The sequence below is a fragment of the Leuciscus leuciscus genome (assembly GCF_965113295.1).
Source record: "Leuciscus leuciscus genome assembly, chromosome: 12".
NCBI classification, from domain to species: Eukaryota; Metazoa; Chordata; class Actinopteri; order Cypriniformes; family Leuciscidae; genus Leuciscus; species Leuciscus leuciscus.
The window spans coordinates 9,078,906-9,100,523 of record NC_138736.1 but is presented as its reverse complement, the minus strand read 5'-3'; the positions used below and the strand labels follow the sequence as shown (position 1 = coordinate 9,100,523).

Below are 21,618 nucleotides of genomic sequence, written 5' to 3'. Positions count from 1 at the left end.
TAAATGTGTCTGTGAACCTGTATCTGTGCAGAAGAGCATTGAACAAGCGTCCATCGCTCCAGTTGGAAGAAAAATTGGCACAGCGGAGACCGGGGTAGCCCTCTGTGGCCTGTTGACTCCATAATAGCAGCTTCTCTTTCGCCGTGAGGTCACCTGACTCACCGCTCACATAGATCTCAGAAATCTGGTAAAGAGAAAAAGCTGATACTGTATCCGAACTTCATTAAAGGATTTAACTGTGTAAAGGGGAACTGATCTCATACTTCTACTAAAAATGTCAAGTATCACTTGTCTGCAAACTTATATTTTTAGGAGTAGCCTCTGTATCTCTGTGCCCAAGGCCCGAATGACCCGCAGCAAGGCCATGAACCTTTCACTTATCTTATTCCTCTACTTTTACTTCCTCTTCTTCTTGACAAAGGGAGTCAGTATCCGCAGTATCTGTCTGTGCCAGGCTCTAATCTGTATTCCTTTGTCATTCCTCTCATATGCTACTCTTTGCATCCCTGCCTGCTTCTTTTCTTGCAGAGCTAGCAAGGAACACTTTAAATCCTGGAATAAATGCAGACAGCGCTGAGAGTACAGACAGACTTAAGAGTATATCACAGATCTTCAAGTCAATCATGCAGGCCAAGGCAGGCCAAGATTAGCTTGGTCAAATTTGGTGACATTCAGAAACAGAACAGTAACTGTCCTAGCCTGAGCCTCTTACTCTAAAGATGATTTAGAAAGTGAGGTCAGACAGATTTCTAAAGTTAGTCCAATCAACAAGGCTCTGAGTCATAAAAATGCACCAAAACATTTCTTTTGGTTCAAACATATTTGCCAGACAAGACGACTTGAGTCAAATCAGACTCAAGGAGAATCAACCAGGACAAAAAAGATTAAATCAAGTTTGATGACATGGACATAATGTGACATGGTGGTATTTCCATCAGAGAGCATATGACTGAGTATGTGACCTTATAATAGAGTCAGGAGTCAGGACAGAGCTGCACCCTGAAACCTTCAAATGGTGTAATTACATCACAGTTAACACTGAGCATGCTCCCGGAAGATGAACACACAACAATGTGCAATTTAACACTTTAGTAGTGTGGGCATAAGGGATAGTGGAGGAAGGGCTACAACCAGCAATGTAAAAGGATATTTGAGAATGGTATGAGCTAAGAATATCAGAAAGCGATATATGAGAAATCAAACAAAACAAAAATAACAGTATAGCACAGCACAACATAAGACACATAACATAAAGCTAAAAACAAAACAAATGCAAAACCAAACAATAAAAAGGCAAATCAACAAATCCACCAGATCAACAAATATTACAAAATATGTAAATGCCATGTATTTGGTGGTGGTTGATGAGATCGCCCCTTCCATATGTAAAGCGATTTAAGTACCTAGAAAAGCGCTATATAAATGTAACGAATTATAATTGACAGCAAACATTTCAACAAAAGGAAGTTTGTAGGCCTGATTAATGCATATCAAATTCAAATACATAATTTTTGCATATGTAGGAAATTTCATGACAATATGAATGCAACTGGCACATACTGTACTGAACTCCAACGAAGACAGCTTGCTTTACAGAGAGAGATCACTGAGACTGTATTTAAACATAGTCAACCAGTTACTGTTTTATGCATATTTCTGGGTGTGTATATGTTGGCTTCAGTTTCCACAATTTTGCTGCATTTTGGACATCACTGAAACGCCATGCAGATTCATGGTTTGAACATACTTAGGATTAAGCATCTAATAAACCAGGTAAACCTGCTAACAAACCAATAAACCTTCTAGCACACTGCTGCAACATTTGTAACGAGGCCACGAAATCCCTCTCTAACAGCTATAACTCTTTAAGTGTGCAGGTGGAGCACAAGGGCGAGGGAGGGCTGGCAACAGACGCAAATATGCAGCAATCTTACACTGGTGCAGAGAGAAAAAAGATGAACAGCTGACAAAGTGTCTGTGAACATCACTAGTGATCGTGTTTTTGGCACTGCAAGGCAGTTTCACTCTAATACAGAACATCAGGAATGACAGGAAAGAGAGTGGGTGGTATGAGGGAAGTAAAATAATGAGGAATGGAGGGAAGGGAAAGAGGCAGACAGTGAGAGATGGTCTGGCCAGTACTGATTAGGCTCCTGGGAGAGGGTCAGGAAGGATCTTCTGTGTTTTAGACTCAGCTGATTGGCTGAGAGTAAAAAGCCGCACGATAGATAGAAGGGTAGAAATACAATGAAATGCAAAACAATCATACACCTGTACCCCCAATCCACTCCCAAGCCATGTCGGCTTTAAACTCTACTCTTTTATGCTACAAAAGCGACATGAAAGTGCTTTAGGCAGACAGAGAAAAAATCATCTGACCTGGCTGCAAGGCTGAGCTGGTATCTCTTGTGGGGAGATGGGACTCTCAAGCACAGAAGAATCAAGCACATCAGAGGAGCTCCCCCAGTCAGTCTGGACAGCGCCTCCCGTCTCAGGCGAAGTAAGAGGTACATCACTAGCGTAACCTGAAGACTGAATGTCCTGTGGTGGGAGCCCAAAGCCTTCAGTTACTTGAGTAGAGCTGTCCAATAGGAACTCTTTATCTTTTTTTTCCTTAGCTGCAGCTGTTGCTGGTTTGGCAGAGTCATTCTTCCCGGGTGGTCGTCCTTGAGTTGCGGAAATTTGTATTTTCATAATGTCTCCAGTAACAGGAGATGCAGCTGGAGGTTCAGAATGGACCTCAAGTTCTTTGTCGCGCCAGACGGGTGACCCATAGTCTTTTGGATAGACAGTTCGGACCACACAAAGTTGCCCTCCAAACTCACGAATGTGAACAACTCCCTTCTTCTCAGTTTTCAAGGGCTCACTGAACAACATTTCTCTTGCCCCATGCACATCCCCTCCTTCCTCCTCTACTTCCAGGTCACCACGTTTGGAACGTAAAAGGCAAGGTCTCTCTAATACACCCTGAACTCGCTCTCGAACCTTGCAGACTCTTCCTCCTCCAGGTGTTGTGTTGCCCTGCTCTAATTCAGCATGAGACTCTTCGCTAAGTCCCTCCACCTCAAACTGGCGAAGTGCCCCCAGCCACGCTGGACTGGGATCTGGGGAAAGAATGGCCATCTTGCTGCCCCGCAATGTCCCCGTGCTTCCAAATATCGGGGCCATACCAGGAACCAGGACAACATTGGTGGGCGTTTCAGTATTTCTTTGGCCAGATACCAATTTGGTTGAATCAGGGGCTTTTGACGTAGACTCTTCTGTAAGTTCAATGCTTCCACCCTTCTCTTCAAGTATGCAGCTTTTCTTGTCTTCCCCTCTGGAACCTCTTAAATTCTGATTGGCCTTTCGTTTTCGTCTGAAGCGAAGTCTTCTTTTGGGGGACAGTGGTGCAGCACCACCTGGTCCATCATCCCTGGGTTGTTTCACACAACCAAGGGAGCTCCCCATATCTCAGACACAGAGTAACAATAAATAGAAGTCAAGAGGGAAAAAGAGGAAGCAAGTAAAACAAGCAATGAAGAGATGTCCACAATGGGAGCAGAGCAGTTCACAAAACAGTCAGCCTGAGGCTGTTAAGGTCATTTTAAATGCTGATAAGTTAATGACTCATCTGGAGTGAACACCAAGACAAAAAGGTATTAACCATGACAACAGGGTTAAGTACATGTTGAGGTTCTCCCAGGACATGATGTCTCAACTTTAGGTGTTGACAGCAGTTGTTCCTCCTGTTGTCTGGTCTCCTCTTTCTGATGTCATTCAGGCAATATTACAGTTAACCTAAAGCAAACATCACTTAGGATCCCAGCAAGCCTCTTGGACATGATGCTGTATATAGATTACTGTCCTTTATAAAATATTAAAATCCTACGGCAAGGCTTTTGATGTTTTTCACTCTCTCATGATGCAGAGATGATGCAGCGCTGACTGAAAAAAGAGCTGGTGTTAAATAGGAGGCCATTTGTCATGGTATTCGAAGACACACTATTCCACTGTTGATATTCCTCAAGGTGAGAACCACAATAAAACTGCACTGCAGACATAAGTAGACATACTCCCGTGAGCACACATGCACATGCTCAATATCTTTGAGTTAGGATGCACTAATTGTCAGCTTGCACACAACTAAAAACTGGAGAAAAAAACATATCTGTTCTTGTATTTGTGTGTACAGTAAGATGCCTAAACCCACCTGCTTCTCTGGGTATCTTTACTATAAATTATTGATCACTGCACTCACATAGGGTAGTAAAGTGTTGAGCAGTAGTCGTGGTAGTCCTGTGGGAAACAGTTTACGATAAAGCTGTGTAACAGGTTTCAGATCAGCTGAAGTGCAGAGTCAGGCAGCTCATCTACAATTTAGTCACAACATTGTTTGTTCCCATCATCACCCAAGCATAACCATCTGAGTCAGGTAATGTTTGGTCTTCACACCTGTAGCTAAGAGTGGTTCACCTCACAGGCATGCAAGCTCCATTAAAACAAGTCTCCAGACATTGAAGAGAAAAAGGGGGAAGGGCTAGGTACTAAGCATCTTGCCTTTGCTGCCACGGGAACTGGCATCCCATTCACTGACGCCAGCACATTCAAGTCAATAAAGAGGACAGTGACTTCTGATTCTGATTCTGATGAGTGAAGACCTCACCTTCAGCCAGCAAACCTAAATAACCACTTTCCCCTTGCTGACACGGCTGGTTATGGACATGGTTAAGCACGTAATCCAGTCTCATTTATCAAGTAGACATGGCTTCAAGCCATCCTGTCTTCCTTGTTCTGCCACTAAGCAGTGTACATCCCTAGATTTGGGTAAGCAGATGAAAGAAAGAGCGATAGCTGATAAGGTGCCGCTCCTTGATACTGACGGCTTCTCTGGCTGTGGAATCTAATTAGAATGCTGCCAGGACAGGGCTAGGCAGGATAGTTGAACCATGGCTGGATGAGGAAAAGAGGAAAATCCAGAGGAATACACCCCAACCACGAGCTGCACTGCTATCCTCAGAAAAGAGTGGTTGCTCCAGTGTTGAAAAAAGCGTAGCTCCATCAGTCAAGCATGGCGAAATTGATCCGATTGATACGGCGCCCTCCTTTGCACAACCTGGGTGTAAATTAAAACGTGTGACTTACATGTGTGTGTCTGCAGGGTTCAGCGATCCCAAATCTGAGATTAAAAGCATATGTGTCGCTGTATATGTGCTTCAATAGGCCTGCAGAGGGGAGAGGAAGCCAGGGGCTCCAGTAATAGCAGGTTGCAAGTGTCCTCTTCTCAGTTGCTGGGTAGCTCTTCTGCTCTCGCTGGTAGGCACCAGCGGAAAAAAGAGCTTCATCTCCAGTCTGCTGCAGCCTCACAGAATACGCTGCTGCTGCTTCCTCCTCCTCCCTCTCTCTCCCTCCTCCTCTCTCTCCTCCAATCCACATGCTCATCCCTCCCTCCCTGCCTCCCTCCCTCCCTATGATTCCTGGTGAGCTCAGAGCTCAGCACACACGCACACCAACCCAATGGCCTTCAATTGGTTGGGAGCCTGAGAGTGCCAGAAAAAAATTAACTTGAAATTTTAACTGTTGCCCCTTAACATGCATGTTATTTCACAGCTTCTATTATCACCCTGTCCTACTTCTAACACACACACACATACACTATATATGGACAAAGATTAAGGGGCAAGTCAGAATGAATGGATTTACCACTGACTGGACTAAAGAGCTTAATATCTCTGTAAAGAGTAAAGAGCTTTCTAAGGTACATTTACATGACAACAACGTACTAAAAATGGAAACGTTTTTTCTTTGTACAGATGACAGCGTTATCAAAATGATCTTCACACGGATCCGCGAAAAACGACTAAAAATGTTGTATTATGCACATCATATACAGGTCTAAAAATAATGTATTATGCATGCCAGGCCAGTAGTTGGCGATGTCACTTTGCAAAAAAAAAAGAAAAAGAAAAGTGATCCTGCATGCCTACCTATAGACCTTTTAAAGATTCACATTTTTGTACGAAGATGATAACAGTGTAGTTTTCAAAAACTTTTCAAACAACATTGAAACATCTTTGTCAAAAGTTTGCATTTTTAGCCCCCCAAAATGCTGTTGTCGTGTGAATGTACGGCCAAAACGCATGAAAAGTTTTCTGTTTTTAGTTGAAAACAGTGTAATGCAAACGACCCCTAAATGCGCAGTCATACTAGCAACATTTTTATGAAATTTTGCAGGCTACCATCTGTCTTTTGGTCAACGTGGTAAATTTGCATGACTAACTGAACCCACTACATAATCTGCATGTAGAAATCTTTCACTTTCACATGAAATTCTTGATCTGGCTAATACCGATAAAACCTATACTGCACCTTAAGAGGCTGAAGGCATGAAGATGAAGATATTCCTATACTATTGAACCTCTTACACAACAAAAAGCACTGTGGTGGAATTAAGTCTTGGTAGAAGCAGCATACAAGAGTATGATTGTAAAGGAAGCTGATGAATTAACAAGCAATAAATCAATCAGATCCGTGATACCATGATAATCAGCCAGCTGAGCCCACTTTTTTTGAACCTAATTGTCATGCATTCAGAGTCCCAAGTACTGTAACTGAGAAGGGATATCATTTCTGTTTACTGACAGACAGACAATACAGACTAGAACACAGCTATCAGCTTTTTCCAGCAGATAGAAAGCATAAGATTTCAGCACACTATGATCCTTAAACAACCCTGCTGGCCAGATAACCCCACCTTATATGTGACTGTCATAAAAAGACCTGATCTGATTGGCTATTATTTATGTTAGAGACAGCTGGCACAAATGCAGCCTGGGCTAATACATTGGGGCCTGATTGGTATTTTCCCACAGGATCCTGATGTTAGACAAAAATATATGAGGTCAATATAAGGATATCCAAAACAATATTACAAAAGGCTGCTGTTAACCTAAATTACAGCAGTGGTTTCAAAACAGAAGTGCGTGCCCCAGATTGAGTGTGGGGGAGGTTAGATAGTTAGTCTCTCTTGGCTATCTGAAATAAATGTACAGTAGGCATCAAAATTGCACTTAGAGGAGTGGTTTTCCAATTTCCAATGCTTCTTTTGACAAACAGCAACTCATCCTAATGGCTCCTAAATGTGCCTCTGCTGAAATGATTAGGCTATTGGATGATGTTTCACTGAATGAAAATGAACTCGTTTCATCTCTCCAACAACATAACACATTTCTGTAGGGGTTTTCCACTTCTATCCAGACATTTAAAAATGAACAAAGCAGACACCCGTTTCAATTTCGTAATCTATTTTTCTTTCGGATTTGTTATTTCCTATCTTCATGAGGCCTCTGCCTCCTCCACTCATTTCTGCTGAATCATGCTGATTGAAAATGCTTTGGGGTCATACTAAACACAATCTCCTTGGCAACCAGCTGCATATGTCACCTTGTGATGTCACCAATCTGTTGATAACAGCTCTCCCTGCTGGACAGTCCTGGAAAGTGCAGCTGGTGTTCAGAACACTATATTGTATAGTATATAATATTATATACTATATATATATATATACATTGTATCATCAACAGAGAGTTTGTTGAATAATGCATCATAAAGGTTTTATACATTATATTTGATAACTGCTAGTTTTTATTAAGTTGGCATATTTGCATTGCGGCCTTTTCTCACTGCTAATGGGCGACTATGGTTATGCTCGTATTGGAATGTTTCACATATAGTATGCAACTTTTTGTAGATGTACTATATTAGCAAAAATGCAAAGCATACAATCAGAGCATATAGTACTGCTTATTCTACTGTATTCCACAATGCATTTCCGAATAATGAATGGAAGCAGAAACAACTGTGATTTAAGTATCTTTCAGGAGTCATTATTTGATAAGACTGCCACAAATTACAGGCTTTCTACAAACAGTTTGCACAATCAGTATAACACTCCGGACATGGAAACAAGCAAGGGCAAAACATTTCTATTCAATTCTTCTGATAAACTACTATGCAACCTACTTAAATTGCCTTTATAAATGGGCAGCGCAGTCTCCATCAAACATACCTTACTTTTCTAGCTTGACCCATTAGTATAGAAAATAAGGCCATTCAACAAATGTGCTTTGCAGGGTCCATTCCTGCAGATTCTTGTTTCTTTATTAACTTGCAGGCTGGCAGCGCCTGTCTAGAACTGTCTGCAATCTCTGTCCTCTCATCCTGCAGAACAGACAGACTGGGGGCCTTTTCTTTTGAAACACCATATAAACCAGTCCCTGAGCATATTCAATGTCTGAAGTTGGGATTGTACTCTACCCATCACATCCTCCTCATGCACCCTTCCCTCTTGAATTTTCCTATTCTTGCCATGGACAAATCCCTGTTGCTCAAACTGACAGCTACGGTCACGAGAGGCTGGTAAACAGCAGTTATTAGCATTAAGTAAAGTCACCTTTAACTCTGGCATGCTGTGTTAAGCACTACATAATCAAGCAGGACACAGCTGTGACTAAGGTGGACTTACCTGGAAGTGAAGAATGATGGTCCAGATCAATCCCAGTGTCAGTTTTGGGTTCCCATCTGTGATGTCGTCATTGCGTATATTCACTAATTTGACCTGCATTAAAGGCAAAAAAGGCTCTCATTAGTAGAAAATATTTCAACGAGTTTAAAGGTGTATTTTTATCAATGTTAAAAAATATTTAAAAACCACACTGATTGCCCCCAAAAGATCATAACATTGCTTGGATCTGCTAACAATGCCTAAGGACTGAACGAGTTAAAAAAACTGGCCATCTAATGTAATTTCAGGACAGCTTTGGTGTTTGTTGTCCTCTTACGCTTACAGCTGTCAGAAGCTATGTACTGTGTATTTGGAGAAGGGTGCTGGTTGGCATTTTGTCTGGTTTAGGGACCCTGTGCTGGGGTGACATAAGGGAGGGGATTGGACAAGCTTGTATGGGGCAAGAAACATCTATCACTCCAGGTTATGTTATCTTAGAGCCATGTTCCCAAAGAGACAGAGGACACAGACCTGCATTATATTAGTGAGGGTAACCAGCCAGCCTCAACACTAAAGAGGACACGACTTTTAATGACCGACTCTTCAACTCTAGCAATAGCCCAACCAACCTTGAATATTTAGTTATAACCTTGAATTTGTACTTAAAGGACTGACAATATGTAAAAATTCATACCTGTCTCTGCTTGAGGAAGTCCAAGGCAATCTGCACATTCTGGAGTCGGTGAAATCGCATGCGACCCTTTTCCCTGGGCTATAAGGAGAGAGAGAGAGAAAGAGAGAGAAAAAAGAAAGAATACAGATGAGCGCACTAATAATCTGAGCAAATTAGAGGTCTGTAAAACCGTTTCATTAGCACAAGCCTGAAAGCAGCAAAAGCAGCACACTGCAAAGAGACACAAGACCCTGTCAGGATCGTCGGTAGTTAATAATCTTGCCTCAGAATTACAGGGAATAGTTAGCATACTGTCACCAATAGCAAATAATTCAAACAGCAAAGCAAAACTTATTATTGCACCACACACTTCTGTCTTGCTTGCTAACATCTCTCTATTAGTGGCCGACCAATAGCAATATCTAGTGTAGGACAGTAAATGGCCGATATAATGCCAATAAACACAACCGTTCAAATGTTTGGGGTCAGTTTTTGCTCACCAAGGCTTCACCAAATCTATTAACAAGGCCGAATGACTAATTCTATTAATTAGCCAAGTGAGCATGGCCAATAATCTCAAAACGGCCAAATATCATCCGATTAATCGGCCTGGCCAATATATCGGTCTATCACTACTCTCTGCTGAGGTCACATATCAGACTTGCACACCCTTACATGCAAAGCATGCTCACTATCACCTACAAATGCAGCAGCATGTACAGCAAACCTGCAGGTGAGCAGAAAACCCCCACAATAGGGCAAACGTGGCCAAGTCATCGGATTGAAAGTGTTGGAGTGTTGGCAGCACTGAAGTGAAGTGAATATAATGTGTGTGACAAGGCGAGGTCCCTCAAACACCTGAATGTAATAAATCTGATTATGTGAGGTATCATGAATTATGCATCGGCATATTAGACATTCCCCTTTGCATAATCATGAAATTGACCTGCCCTTTGAGTCCACGCCATGCAGTGTACAGAGATGACTGTGTGTGACTATGCATTTCAATTGGGAGGGGGGGGTCACACATACTCCCTGAGCTCCATCCTCCTCATCCTCCCCACCCATCAGGATGAGTGGGGGTGCGCGTGACACAGACGGTCTCCGCAGAGTCGACACACCCTTGTGCTGATGACATCATAGAGAGGGTCACAGAGAAAGGATGAAGACAGAAACAGTGTTGAAGGGCTGATATATGTACGAAACAACAGTTAAAAAAAAAAAAAAAACAAGAAGGAGGGAGAGTGAAGCAAAACAAATAAAAATGGCAAATTAAATCAACAAAAACACAATAAAATGGGACAAGAGAAAACAATGGAGAGAGAGAGAGAGAGAGAGACAGAGACAGAGAGAGACAGAGAGAGAGAGAGAGAGAGAGAGAGAGAGAGAGAGAGAGAGAGAGATCGCAGAGGGCATGTGGTGTGTCAGCAGTCTGTCTCTGTTAATCCACCTCGTCATTCAGTCTGCCCCAGTGCATCATGGTCTGAGGCCATCAGAGTGGGCAAGATTGAGTGCAGAAATAATGTACTAATGCAGATGTCATTACAACACACTGCAGTGCATGTCAGACTCAGCTATTCCTCTGCTGCAAGGCCTGTATCTACATTCGTTGACATCAGCAACAAGCCAAGACACTTTATAACATCAGCCTAACCCCCAGGTCAACTCATGTGACATGATCCCCAGGTAACATGTGGCTCTGGATTGCATTTATGGAATATAAAGAAGATCTCTGCCACATGAATTACCCAGGAGAATTGCATAAAGCATTGAAATCATAACCTGTCTGTGTTAAGGTAATTAAGTTGCTTTCTCACCAATGTGACACCAGACAGCACCTCAAGCAGGGAAATAAGATTATGCCCATCCCTTAGATCCTCATACAGGTCTGTGATGTGCTTCCGCACCTGGAGAGAGAGAAATAGAGTTAGAGAGTGATGGTTAAGTTCTTTATAACTTTTAGAAGCCTGTGTGTAACCGTGTGTATTATGAGCAAGAGTGAAACAGTTTCAATAGAGTTTGTGCTATAACTGCCATTTCTGTTACAGATTTTATACATTAAACTGTATTTAAAGGACTAATAGCAAACAAAATTTTGATTGGTTGCAACTCATTAACAGAAGAAGCCTAGATAAGATAATTAAGTAAAATAGTTTCACAGTGAGACAACTGCAGTGCTCTAACTCGAACCAGCAGAGGGCACCGGACTCATTGAGATGGGCCAGTTAACAAGCAACAAGAAAAACATGGAGGATCTTGAAGTTCTGTACTTCATAGCACACACACACACAGAGAGACACATGCGTGTGTGTGTGTGTGTGTGTGTGTGTGTGTGTGTGTGTGTGTGTGTGTGTGTGTGTGTGTGTGTGTGTGTGTGTGTGTGTGGATTCAGAGATCCTAAGCTGTATACAGCAGATCCAACACAGCTGCCTCCCCACAGGGCTACAGAGGAGCCATCTGCTGAGTATAAAGACATCCTGACAACTCTGTGTCTTGCTATCCTCTCTATTCACTCACTTTATCCCAATCAAATCAGAAAGAACAGAATTATATTATATACACTAACGTTCTAAAGTGTGGGGTCAGAACGATTTTTTTTATTTTTTTATAAAGAAATTAATACTTTAAAGGAAACATCAAAATAATCAAAAGTTAAAGTAAAGCCATATATAATGTTACAAAAGATTTCTATTCATAAAAACTGTTCTTTTGAAAATTCTATTGACCAAATCAGCATATTAGAATGTTTTCTGAAAGATCATGTGACACTGAAGACTAAAGTAATGACTGCCAAAAGTTCAGCTTTGGCATCACAAGAATAAATGTTGAAATCTATTTAAACAGAAAACAGCAATTTTTAAATTGTAACAATAATTCACAATATTTACTGTTTTTACTGCATTTAGATTAAATAAATGTATAGCCTTGGTGATCATAAGAGACTACTTTCAAAACATTAAAACACCAAAGCTTCTGATTTATTATATTGTATTGTATTGTATAATTTTGTATTGTATACAATTGTATAATATGAGTAAAAAGCTGAAATGAAAAATTAACATGAATTTGAGAAGTATTTGGAGCTAAAAGCATGTTTTACAGTATGATTTGAGATCCAAAGAACATCTTGTGTTTCGATGGAAACAAGAACATCTGACAGTCTGTATTAAAAAAAAAGGATCACATGATCAATGTCACACAATGTTTTGTTGAACATTTATGTTCCCACACTCCCTGTGCGCAATGTAGTACTTTTTTTCCACTTCTGTCTCTCTCATGTTCCTTCAGTGTTTATCGCAGGTGTATTATCATGAGATGCCCTGTTTCCATAGACACAAAGAATAACAAACTCTACTTAAGCACTGGAGTAATACCCATGTGATGGGGTATTAAATAATAAAAGGTGTCGCACTCAAATGTGTCTTAGTTTGCAGTCATTCTTGTGGACAGGTACCCTCTCAAACCAGTTCCACATTTCTGCAATGAGCTCACTGTTTATGTTAGAAGTGTGTAAAGAGAAAACACACTGACGTGACACAAACTACACACGCCGCTTTGTCAGTCAGTGTTTGCCTGAGGATAACCGCATACCTGTTCACCTGCCAGAGATGGAGAGAGATATGTAAACACAAATGCTAACAAGCATCATCACCTATTTAGTATCTGCTAATGAGACTCAAGACAAACTATGTGAGCTATCCTACAACAGTCAACAAAACATTTGAATAATTGCTGATTTCCAGAAATTATCATCAGAGATAATCCTGGACCTGTCAATGTTGAAATGGCATGTCATGGCGTGTCAGGCTCACAGAGGTCTAGGATGTTTTTTTATTATGGGGAATTTTAGGATTGGGATCCCTCGCATGATTATGATCATATTTGGGGGTCTAGTATAAACTGTATAACTCACTACTTCTAGCGTGTACCGTTACAGCAGCACTGTGTTAACGTATCTCATACAGTCGGACCTGCATTACAGTAATACCAGCAGAGTTATGAGGTCACTATCTCTAGCCTCATAACTCTGGCCTTTCTGTGGTTGGTCATCTGCCCTGCCCTTGAAATACCCAGCATTCTTTGCTCTCATGATCTGCAGTCAGTGGGGCAGGAGATAGAGGATTAACAGACACAAAAATATAGTTCTGGAGCATGACAACATGCCAAATGTCTTTCAGAGTCATGTGGACAAGATACTGTGGCGGTAACGTTATTGGTCAACACTATCATTCACTTGCAAGATTCAAATTTTACTCCAAGTGTCCTATTACCGAAGAGATTAGTCTGAGTCTTCTCTTGTGTGTAAGTGTGAACATGAGCGTGCCGTGTGTTCAGCAGGACTGGAGCACAGCGCCCAGCGGGTCTTATCATCGTGCAGTGCAGCAGAAAGGACAAAAATAACCCGGCAGGCTGGACTGTACCTTTATGAGATGTTTGTTGACCCATTTCGTGAACGTTTTCTTCTGCACCCTGTCTCGTTCATCTGTGAAAAGAAAGATGGAGGAAAAGAGAGGAAGAGGTGAGGAAAAGGGAGGAAGAGAGATTGGGTTAATTATGTAACACAACAGGAAGACTACAGCATCATGCTCTGTATTATTTACAAGTATCCCTCCGGTCTTGCTTTAAATAGCCTGAATTTGTCAAATATAGAAAAGACTGTAAAATGCCAAATAATGTATTGAATGATTAATACATAAAAATATAAAATATTTTTTTTTACTTGTGGTCATGATTCAACAGAAAGCCATTTTTGTATATACACTACAGTCCAAAAAGTTTGGGGTCAGTATCCTTTTTAAAGAATCCTTCAAAATTATTAAACAGCACAACTGTTTTCAACATTTTAATAATAAAAACAAATGTTTCTTGAGCAGCAAATCAGCATATTAGAATGATTTCTGAAAGATCATGTGACACTGAAGACTGGAGTAATGCTGAAAATTCAGCTTTGCCATTACAGGGAATAAATTACATTTTAAATTACAGATTTTAAATTTGTAATATTTCACACTATCACCGTTTTTACTGTATTTTTGATTAAACAAGTGCAGCCTTGGTGAGCATAAGAGACTTCTTTCATAAACATTTAGAAATCCTATCGACTCCAATCGTTTCAACAGTAGTACGTGTGTGTATTTCATTTTCTATATATGTTTTAATTTTTTTAATGTAATGTCAACACCAGGCTATTTTCATTGCAAGAACGCACTAGTTTAAAATACAATGGCAAATACAAACAATACAATATACAAACTGGTGAAACATTTTTAAAACATCCTAGAAATAAGTTTTGGTATAAAAACCTTTTAGAAAGTCATTAAATCCACAATATAAAACACATTTTCGACAGGCAAAACAGGTTACAGCGGTACATCAGTAGCTACATTAGCAGAGGTTTGGTAAAATTGGAAACTAGGCTGAAAGTTTAAAAAAAGACCAGTTAATAGGTTCATTAACATTGTCAACTGACCTACATTCTCCACAACTTACTATATAGCATGTAGGAGGTTGACAAAGTCACACATGAATACAGGCTCAGAAAACCCTGTATGTTCAGGTTGATACAGACAGGGTGATGTTGCATCATACCCTATGTACCTAAAACTGCACAAATATAATGTATTGAATGCTATCTAATTCAGTGTATGTGGTGTGATAACAGTCCTGATCTGACACCTGATGCAGTGGATGCCGGCATGGTCTTAATACAGTGCGAACAAGGAATTATGGGCAGGAAGTTTTGAATCGAGATATGAACTTCCGGTCTCTATGGCATTTATTTTTGTTTCTTATTCTAAACAGGCCAGACTAGTGACGCAGCCAAGCACAGAATAGAAATTGATCACACAGCCCTGCTATTCTATGAGTTCATTACACGCCTTCTTTATCTGCCTCTTTCTACTGGCCTCTTACTGTGAAGCTGAAGTTGACTTGGTTACTATGGAGACATAGCAATACTAAGCAACCATGTGGTGCAGACGGCCCACTTCCTCTGATAAGCACACACACAACATCCTACTCAAATTTACAATATATATATATACATGAAAATATATTACAACCCAACCTCAAGGTTTTATTATAAATGGACTATTTCAAACATTTCTGATAGATAAGTCACATCTGAAACTCCAAAATGTAGATATGCGTGTAAAATGTACATGTCACATGTGTTATCACAGATTCTGTATAAATACAATCATAAATAGTTCTGTGAATAAACTATATGAATAATATAAAAGCATCAAATAATGAGAAAAATATTGTACGCTCACATGTACAGTATAACCTTTGAATAATATAGATGTGAGCATGCACATCATTTTCTCATCTGAGATCTAGGCCTATCTATCTAACGAATATATCCATTTATAAAATTTTACACAAACTGCATAACCAATGTTTTTGCATACCCCTCGTTTCCTTCCTAAATTACAGTACAAAATGATTGACTCACAACATATGTTCTCTACTACCTTGGGAATGTGATCTCACTTTTGAACAGGAGTTGATACCTTCATGAGTACAGGAAACATACCTTTCTTTTGGCATCTCATATAACGCACCTACTTTTGTATTTTTGAATCTATTTCAAGTGCATTGAAGCGCGCACACACACACACACTATTGCAAAAGTGTCTTAAAAAGAAATAAATGTGTCAAGGTTCTTAGAGAGACTTAGGGCTACTCCCTTTTTTCCTGTGACAGTCACACAAAAGGCACATTCTCTTGTTTCTCAGTACAGTGAGTCATTGTGTGTTGTTTCACACACCCTGCACTGGGCAAACATGTTACAGAAACTCACACCGTCATGTTCAAAGTCACACTTATCCACGTGGGCTCACACACCGATACAGCATCACGACAAAAGTGGACAGGCACATATCAGCGAAGAACACATCCGCTGACACACAAATCACAGTGTCCATGTGACTAGGTGACGACATACGCACAGGAACACAAATAGAAACTGACCTGCGCAGCACATGAGCGCGTGCAGATGAGCATTCAGGCTCCTTTCGGTGCAATATTCAGGCCACATTCTGTTGGTGACTTATTCCTTTTGCAAAATGATCTACCTTCTCCTTCGTCTTCGTGACATGTCTCTGAGTGTGGTGTTTTGCACCTTTAATCCAAACACAGTCCGGCTGGAATCTGGAATCTCTCCTTCACAGTTGAAAATCAAGTCCACAGTTGAGATTAAAGGCATAGATATTTTCACTTCCTCCTTTTCTATCTACAGCTCCCACGTTCTACCTCCTCGCTGGCCGGTCTTCCTTTTTGCTACCATTTCAAAGCTCAGCTTGAGCAAACAGTTTGGCTCACACGTGCATGTCAAACTCTACAAGAGCTCCTCCTTTCACTACTAATAAGGACTGACGCTCCCCTCCTCCCTTTAAACCTCTGTTACTCTTGCTCTCTCTCAGAGGTTAGATCTGTTGTAAACCCAGTAAAGAGTGCAGTCCTCTCCACCTCTCACTTAAGCACTCACAATCCGTGGTTACTCGGTTTCCTGCGGCTGAATGAAGAACATTTGTGCGGCAATCTTTCTTCAAGAGTCTCTGTGCACTTGGAAAAAATAACAAGCCAGCAAGTTAATTCAAAGGTCCATATCATAAAGAGTCTTGTGACGCAGGTTGACAAGGTCCACTCGAGCAATAAAAAAAGTGAATGACTAGCAGTTACGTCATCAGCATTCCCTCGGCAGAGCTCTGCATGTGTATAACAGAACTGAGGGAAAAAAGACTGAAAGTGAAAGAGAAAATGAGAGCGAATGTGCGGGAAAAGAGGGAGATAGACAGAGGTATCCTGGGGATTTTTAGGGATGAATGAAAACAATGGAAATGTCTAGGGCTGCACGATAATGGTTTAAACTAATCACGATTATCATTTGAGAAATTTCTTTTTACATGTCATTAGAATTACTAATGTACACAAATTAAGAAAACGTTAACAACTTGTATGTTTATTTGACCTTATCTCTCTACATTATAAAAACTGGTAAAACCTTAAAGAAGCAGTGAAATTCCTAACATTAATTACAATCATTCCAAACTATGTATGTGTTTTTCTATTAAAACAACAACAACAACAACAAAATTATATTGTATCTCAGTTGCATAAGTGCATTTATTCAGCAACCACAGTTGCAGACAATATGATCAAGATTCATGTTTGAATATGCTGCAAATACTGCAGACGATTATGCTTTAATAATCGAGAGATGCAGAAATCGTGATCACAATTAAACTATGATTAATCATGCAGCCCTACTAGTTACGTAGTTCAATCTCCAATTGTCAGTCACTTGATCACACACTGCAGAAACGGGGTCCTTTTGCTGTGATCACAAACGTGAGTCAGCAAAAACAGGCAGTGAAGTAACTACCGCGATACTACGCATGATCTCATAAAGCAGCGACAAACACAGAGCCACAGCCAATGTGCAGGCAGAAGTGATCTGACATTTGATCGCAGCTGAACAGGTCTGTAAATCCCTGCGAGGATGCTGAAGGTAAAGGTCCTGATTATCCTTAGAGAGCACAATGCACACCTGGTCCATCACAAATGTTCACTCACAATGCCATTACAAGACAGCTGGGGCTCTTCTCTCATTCCTCCTTCCTGAAGGTATTCCATTAGTGGTCCTTTCACTTAATACCACCTTTGTCTTTTCCTCTAGCAAATTTTGAATGAAATCCTTTCCCCGTTTCTCATCAGTTTTTTGGAAGACACCGTTGTTCGGCTGCTCTCTCTGCGGCCCTCTGAACTATAAATACCAGGCAGAGCTTGCACTACTAATGCCACACAGAGTGCTTATCCGTCTCTCTCGCTCACTCTCCCACCCTCTCTTTCTTCGTGGTTATCACGTCTAATCTCTCATCAGGTCCAGTTGGACAGAGCTCCCTCCTCCGTGTGTTTTCTGAGCCCAGGCTTTCTTCTTTTTCTTTTATTTTCATTTTTAGATTTGCGTTACTCACTCCCTCTCCACGGTGGCGCTCAGAGACTGACACAGCTTGTGTCCTCTTCTCCTCGCTCCCTCCCTTACACACTACTTCTGTTCTTCTCCATTTGTGTTTCCACGTGAACAACAGAGCCCAATACATCGGATTCTGGGAAACAGGGAATGACGTAACCACAACTAAAACGCATTGGAATCAGAAAAAGGACAAGACCCAAGCTCTTCATATTCTGTCTTTGGATAATCCATGCAATTATAGCTGATCTCCCCTCCAGCTAGCCCACTTCATCCGATTAGTATGATAGTACATTTGCGCTCCTTGTGACCACAGTTCTCTAATGAGTGAACCTTGTTAGCACAGTAACATCTGGAATAGTGGTTGACTGACACACACACAGAGACCTTTTTTTTATTATTTATTATTATTATTTGTTTTCCAGCAAGGATGCATTAAATTGATCAAAAGTGAGACTAAAGACTTATAATGGAAAGATTTATAATGTAATGAGCACCGAATTAGCATATTAGAATGATTTCTGAAGGATCATGTGACAAAATTCAGCATTGGCATCATAGGAATAAATTATCTGTAATAAACGTGTGTGTGTATAATTATAATAATACTTCACAATAATACAGTTTTTACTGTATTTTGATCAAATAAATCCAGTGCTGATGACCCCAAGATTTGTACCAAGTTAAGTTCAAAAACACATGCTGTTTGTACTGAATATACAGTATAATATCATAAGGCAGAAGAGGTGAAAGCTAAAGTGTTTCGTGCAGGACCATTCTCAGGGATAAAGAGCTGCTGGGACTGTAACAGTAAGCCTCTGCATGAGGAGCCAAAGCACTAATACACATTAAAACAAAGTCTATTAGTCTTGAGGTGTAGTAGTGGGATTCAGACAAGCATTGACTTAAGAGGACACTGGGATTGATGGATAACAACAGTGGACAGAACTCTACATGGAGTTTGTTTTGGATTTGTGTACCAAATAAACTGCCCATATTTGAGGTTTACCGCAATTGTATTAACACATAATTGAGGATAACAGCAAGGACAAAAAGGTGGTTACCAGCACAAACCAAACACAGACAGACACATACAAAAGCTAATAACGGAATGCGCCCAACCCTGGTGCTTTACCCACACCCATGTTCTGCAATACACTTCCTGCTGTAGCTAATAATAACCTCTGTGGAGCAGTGTTGCATCTCTTTCTCTCTTCAATCTCTTCTCCACATGCAGGCTACGACTGCTAGCATATACACTAGAGAAACAGACCATCGCTTGCTCACCCTCATACACATATGCATGGGTGCAAATCATCCAAAAGAACAGCCTCCCAGGCTGACTGTCCCACTCAGACATTTCCACAGATCAAGCCGCATGAGAGTTACGTAAGTAACAGTCTGTCTGACAGACAAACAAGATTTGGCCACCTCAATCAAACTCTGCCCAAAGGTTGTCACGATACCTTAATCTCATTTTACGGCTAAAGTGTCACAATACCCCTAATCCACCATGTTGTTTGGATAAGCTGTTTTATATATAGAATGAGATGGGTGTTCTGGTTATATTCTGGTGGGCAATTACACAGATGCACTGATATCATTCTGGCTCGAGAAACCAATAAGTATTTTGATGTTATGGTCAATAACTGAAATAAACTAATTTCATACAATTTTGTCTAAATAAAAGTACAAATAAAAATCACAACAAATACGTTTTTAATGCAACAAGTTAATTCAGACATCACAACATTATAATGCGCAGTATGAAAAAAAAATTCATTTTGAGATTTGCAAAAGCATACATTTAACATTGTTATTAGGGTTTAAAAATATTAACTTTTAATTGAAAATACAAAATATTTACCAACATATCAAATATTAACTTATTCATACACTAGTGTTCAAAAGTTTGAGGTCACTAAGATTTGTTTTTATCAAAAAAAAAAAAAGAAGAAATTTGGTGTTTTGCAGTGATGAGAAGTTTATCTATGTGTCATATTTTTACTCTTTTAATTCCTTTTATAACTGTTTTCATTTTCTTTGCTTTTATTTTGTGATTATTTTAATTCCTTTCTGTGTAAAGCACTTTGAATTGATAGTGTATGAAATGTGCTATATAAATAAACTTGCCTTGCCCTAAAAAAATTATACTTTTATTCAGCAAAGATATATTGATCAAAAGTGACAGTAAATACATTTATAATGTTACAAAAGATTTCTAGTTTTGTAATAAATACTGCTCTTTTGAACTTTCTATTCATCAAATAACATTGAAACAATATTAAGCAGCAAAACTTGTTAATAACAAGAAGAAAAAAAATCTTAAGCACCAAAATCAGCATTATAATGATTTCTGAAGGATCATGCGACACTGAAGACTAGCATAATGATGCTGAAAATTCAGCTTTGCCATCACAAGAATAAATTAAATTTTAAAATAGATTAAAATAGAAAATAGTTCTTTCATTTTTGTACTAATACTTCACAATATTACTGTTTTTACTGTATTTCTGGTCAAATAAATGCAGCGTTGGTGATCATTATAGCCTAACTTATAGACCCCAAACCTTTGAACAGTATTTAAAAGCAATCTGTAAAATTGGCACAAACAGATCCCAAATACAACACCAAACTGTTCAAAGAATCCTGTAATGCCACCAGGTTTTAGGTAATGTGATACTGTACTAATGCGGCACTGTGCAACACTATTGTGCCCAACCCACGACACATCACTCTACATCGTCCCCATTTGACTTGATCCTTCCTGACTGATGGCAATCACCAATAATGCTCACCAGGACATTTAACATTACCCAGGGCAGCCTCTGTCCTTCACCCAAAGCTCTGCAGTCAAAGTCTAAACTAGTCTCATACGGTCTCATACTGGTGCAATATTTACAACAGTCTTACTGTATGTAATGTGGCATGTGACAGTGAGCCGACTGCATAAATTACAGCAGAGCTATGTAAAGTAATGTTTACATTACATGTCAAAGACAAATTCTGTAGTGACAGTTTAACACTGTGTAAAGCTCATGATTATCAGTACCGTGTGATATTGTAAAACAACATGCTGTACTGCGATACGTTGACAAGTTTATTACAACAGAGCAGACAGCACTAATATAAAAGAACCTTATAAGTGTTCGTACGGTTGTCATCTCCATACAATAAAAAAAACTGCATACTCTAAAAACAAAAGTTTGGCTTAAACATTTTATATAAATATCAAGTTCAAGGCACTGACGCTTGCTTACAGATCTGTCACAGGCTCAGCTCCGTCCTACTTTCACTCACTCCTACAAGTCTACATCCCGACCAGAAGCCTTCGATCGGTCAACGAGCGACGTCTCGTGGTCCCATCACAGAGAGCCAAAAAATCACTTTCCAGAACATTCTCATTCACAGTTCCATGCTGGTGGAATGATCTCCCCACCGGCATCCGGAATGCAGAATCCTTAACAACATTCAAAAAAGAGCCGA

The 21,618-nt window shown here is 40.0% G+C and overlaps 1 protein-coding gene across 15 annotated transcripts in view; it reads right to left on the bottom strand.

Annotated features, from left to right (window-relative positions):
• The window catches only part of macf1a (microtubule actin crosslinking factor 1a), a 165,943-nt gene that overhangs the window by 90,643 nt on the left and 53,682 nt on the right, over window positions 1-21,618 (bottom strand). For 6 of the 15 annotated variants that reach the window (XM_082186996.1, XM_082187007.1, XM_082187004.1 and 3 more), the window contains exons 1-2: window positions 2,380-5,408; window positions 18-184 (exon numbers count right to left, since the gene is read on the bottom strand). In XM_082186996.1, coding sequence (XP_082043122.1) covers window positions 18-184; window positions 2,380-3,450 — 1,238 coding nt within the window. In that variant the 5' untranslated portion in view covers window positions 3,451-5,408. Of the gene's footprint in view, window positions 1-17; window positions 185-2,379; window positions 5,409-8,503; window positions 8,597-9,176; window positions 9,255-10,187; window positions 10,284-10,972; window positions 11,063-13,576; window positions 13,639-16,130; window positions 19,871-21,618 lie in introns of those variants that run through there. The other 9 variants (XM_082187008.1, XM_082186997.1, XM_082186999.1 and 6 more) reach the window with 4 other exon arrangements.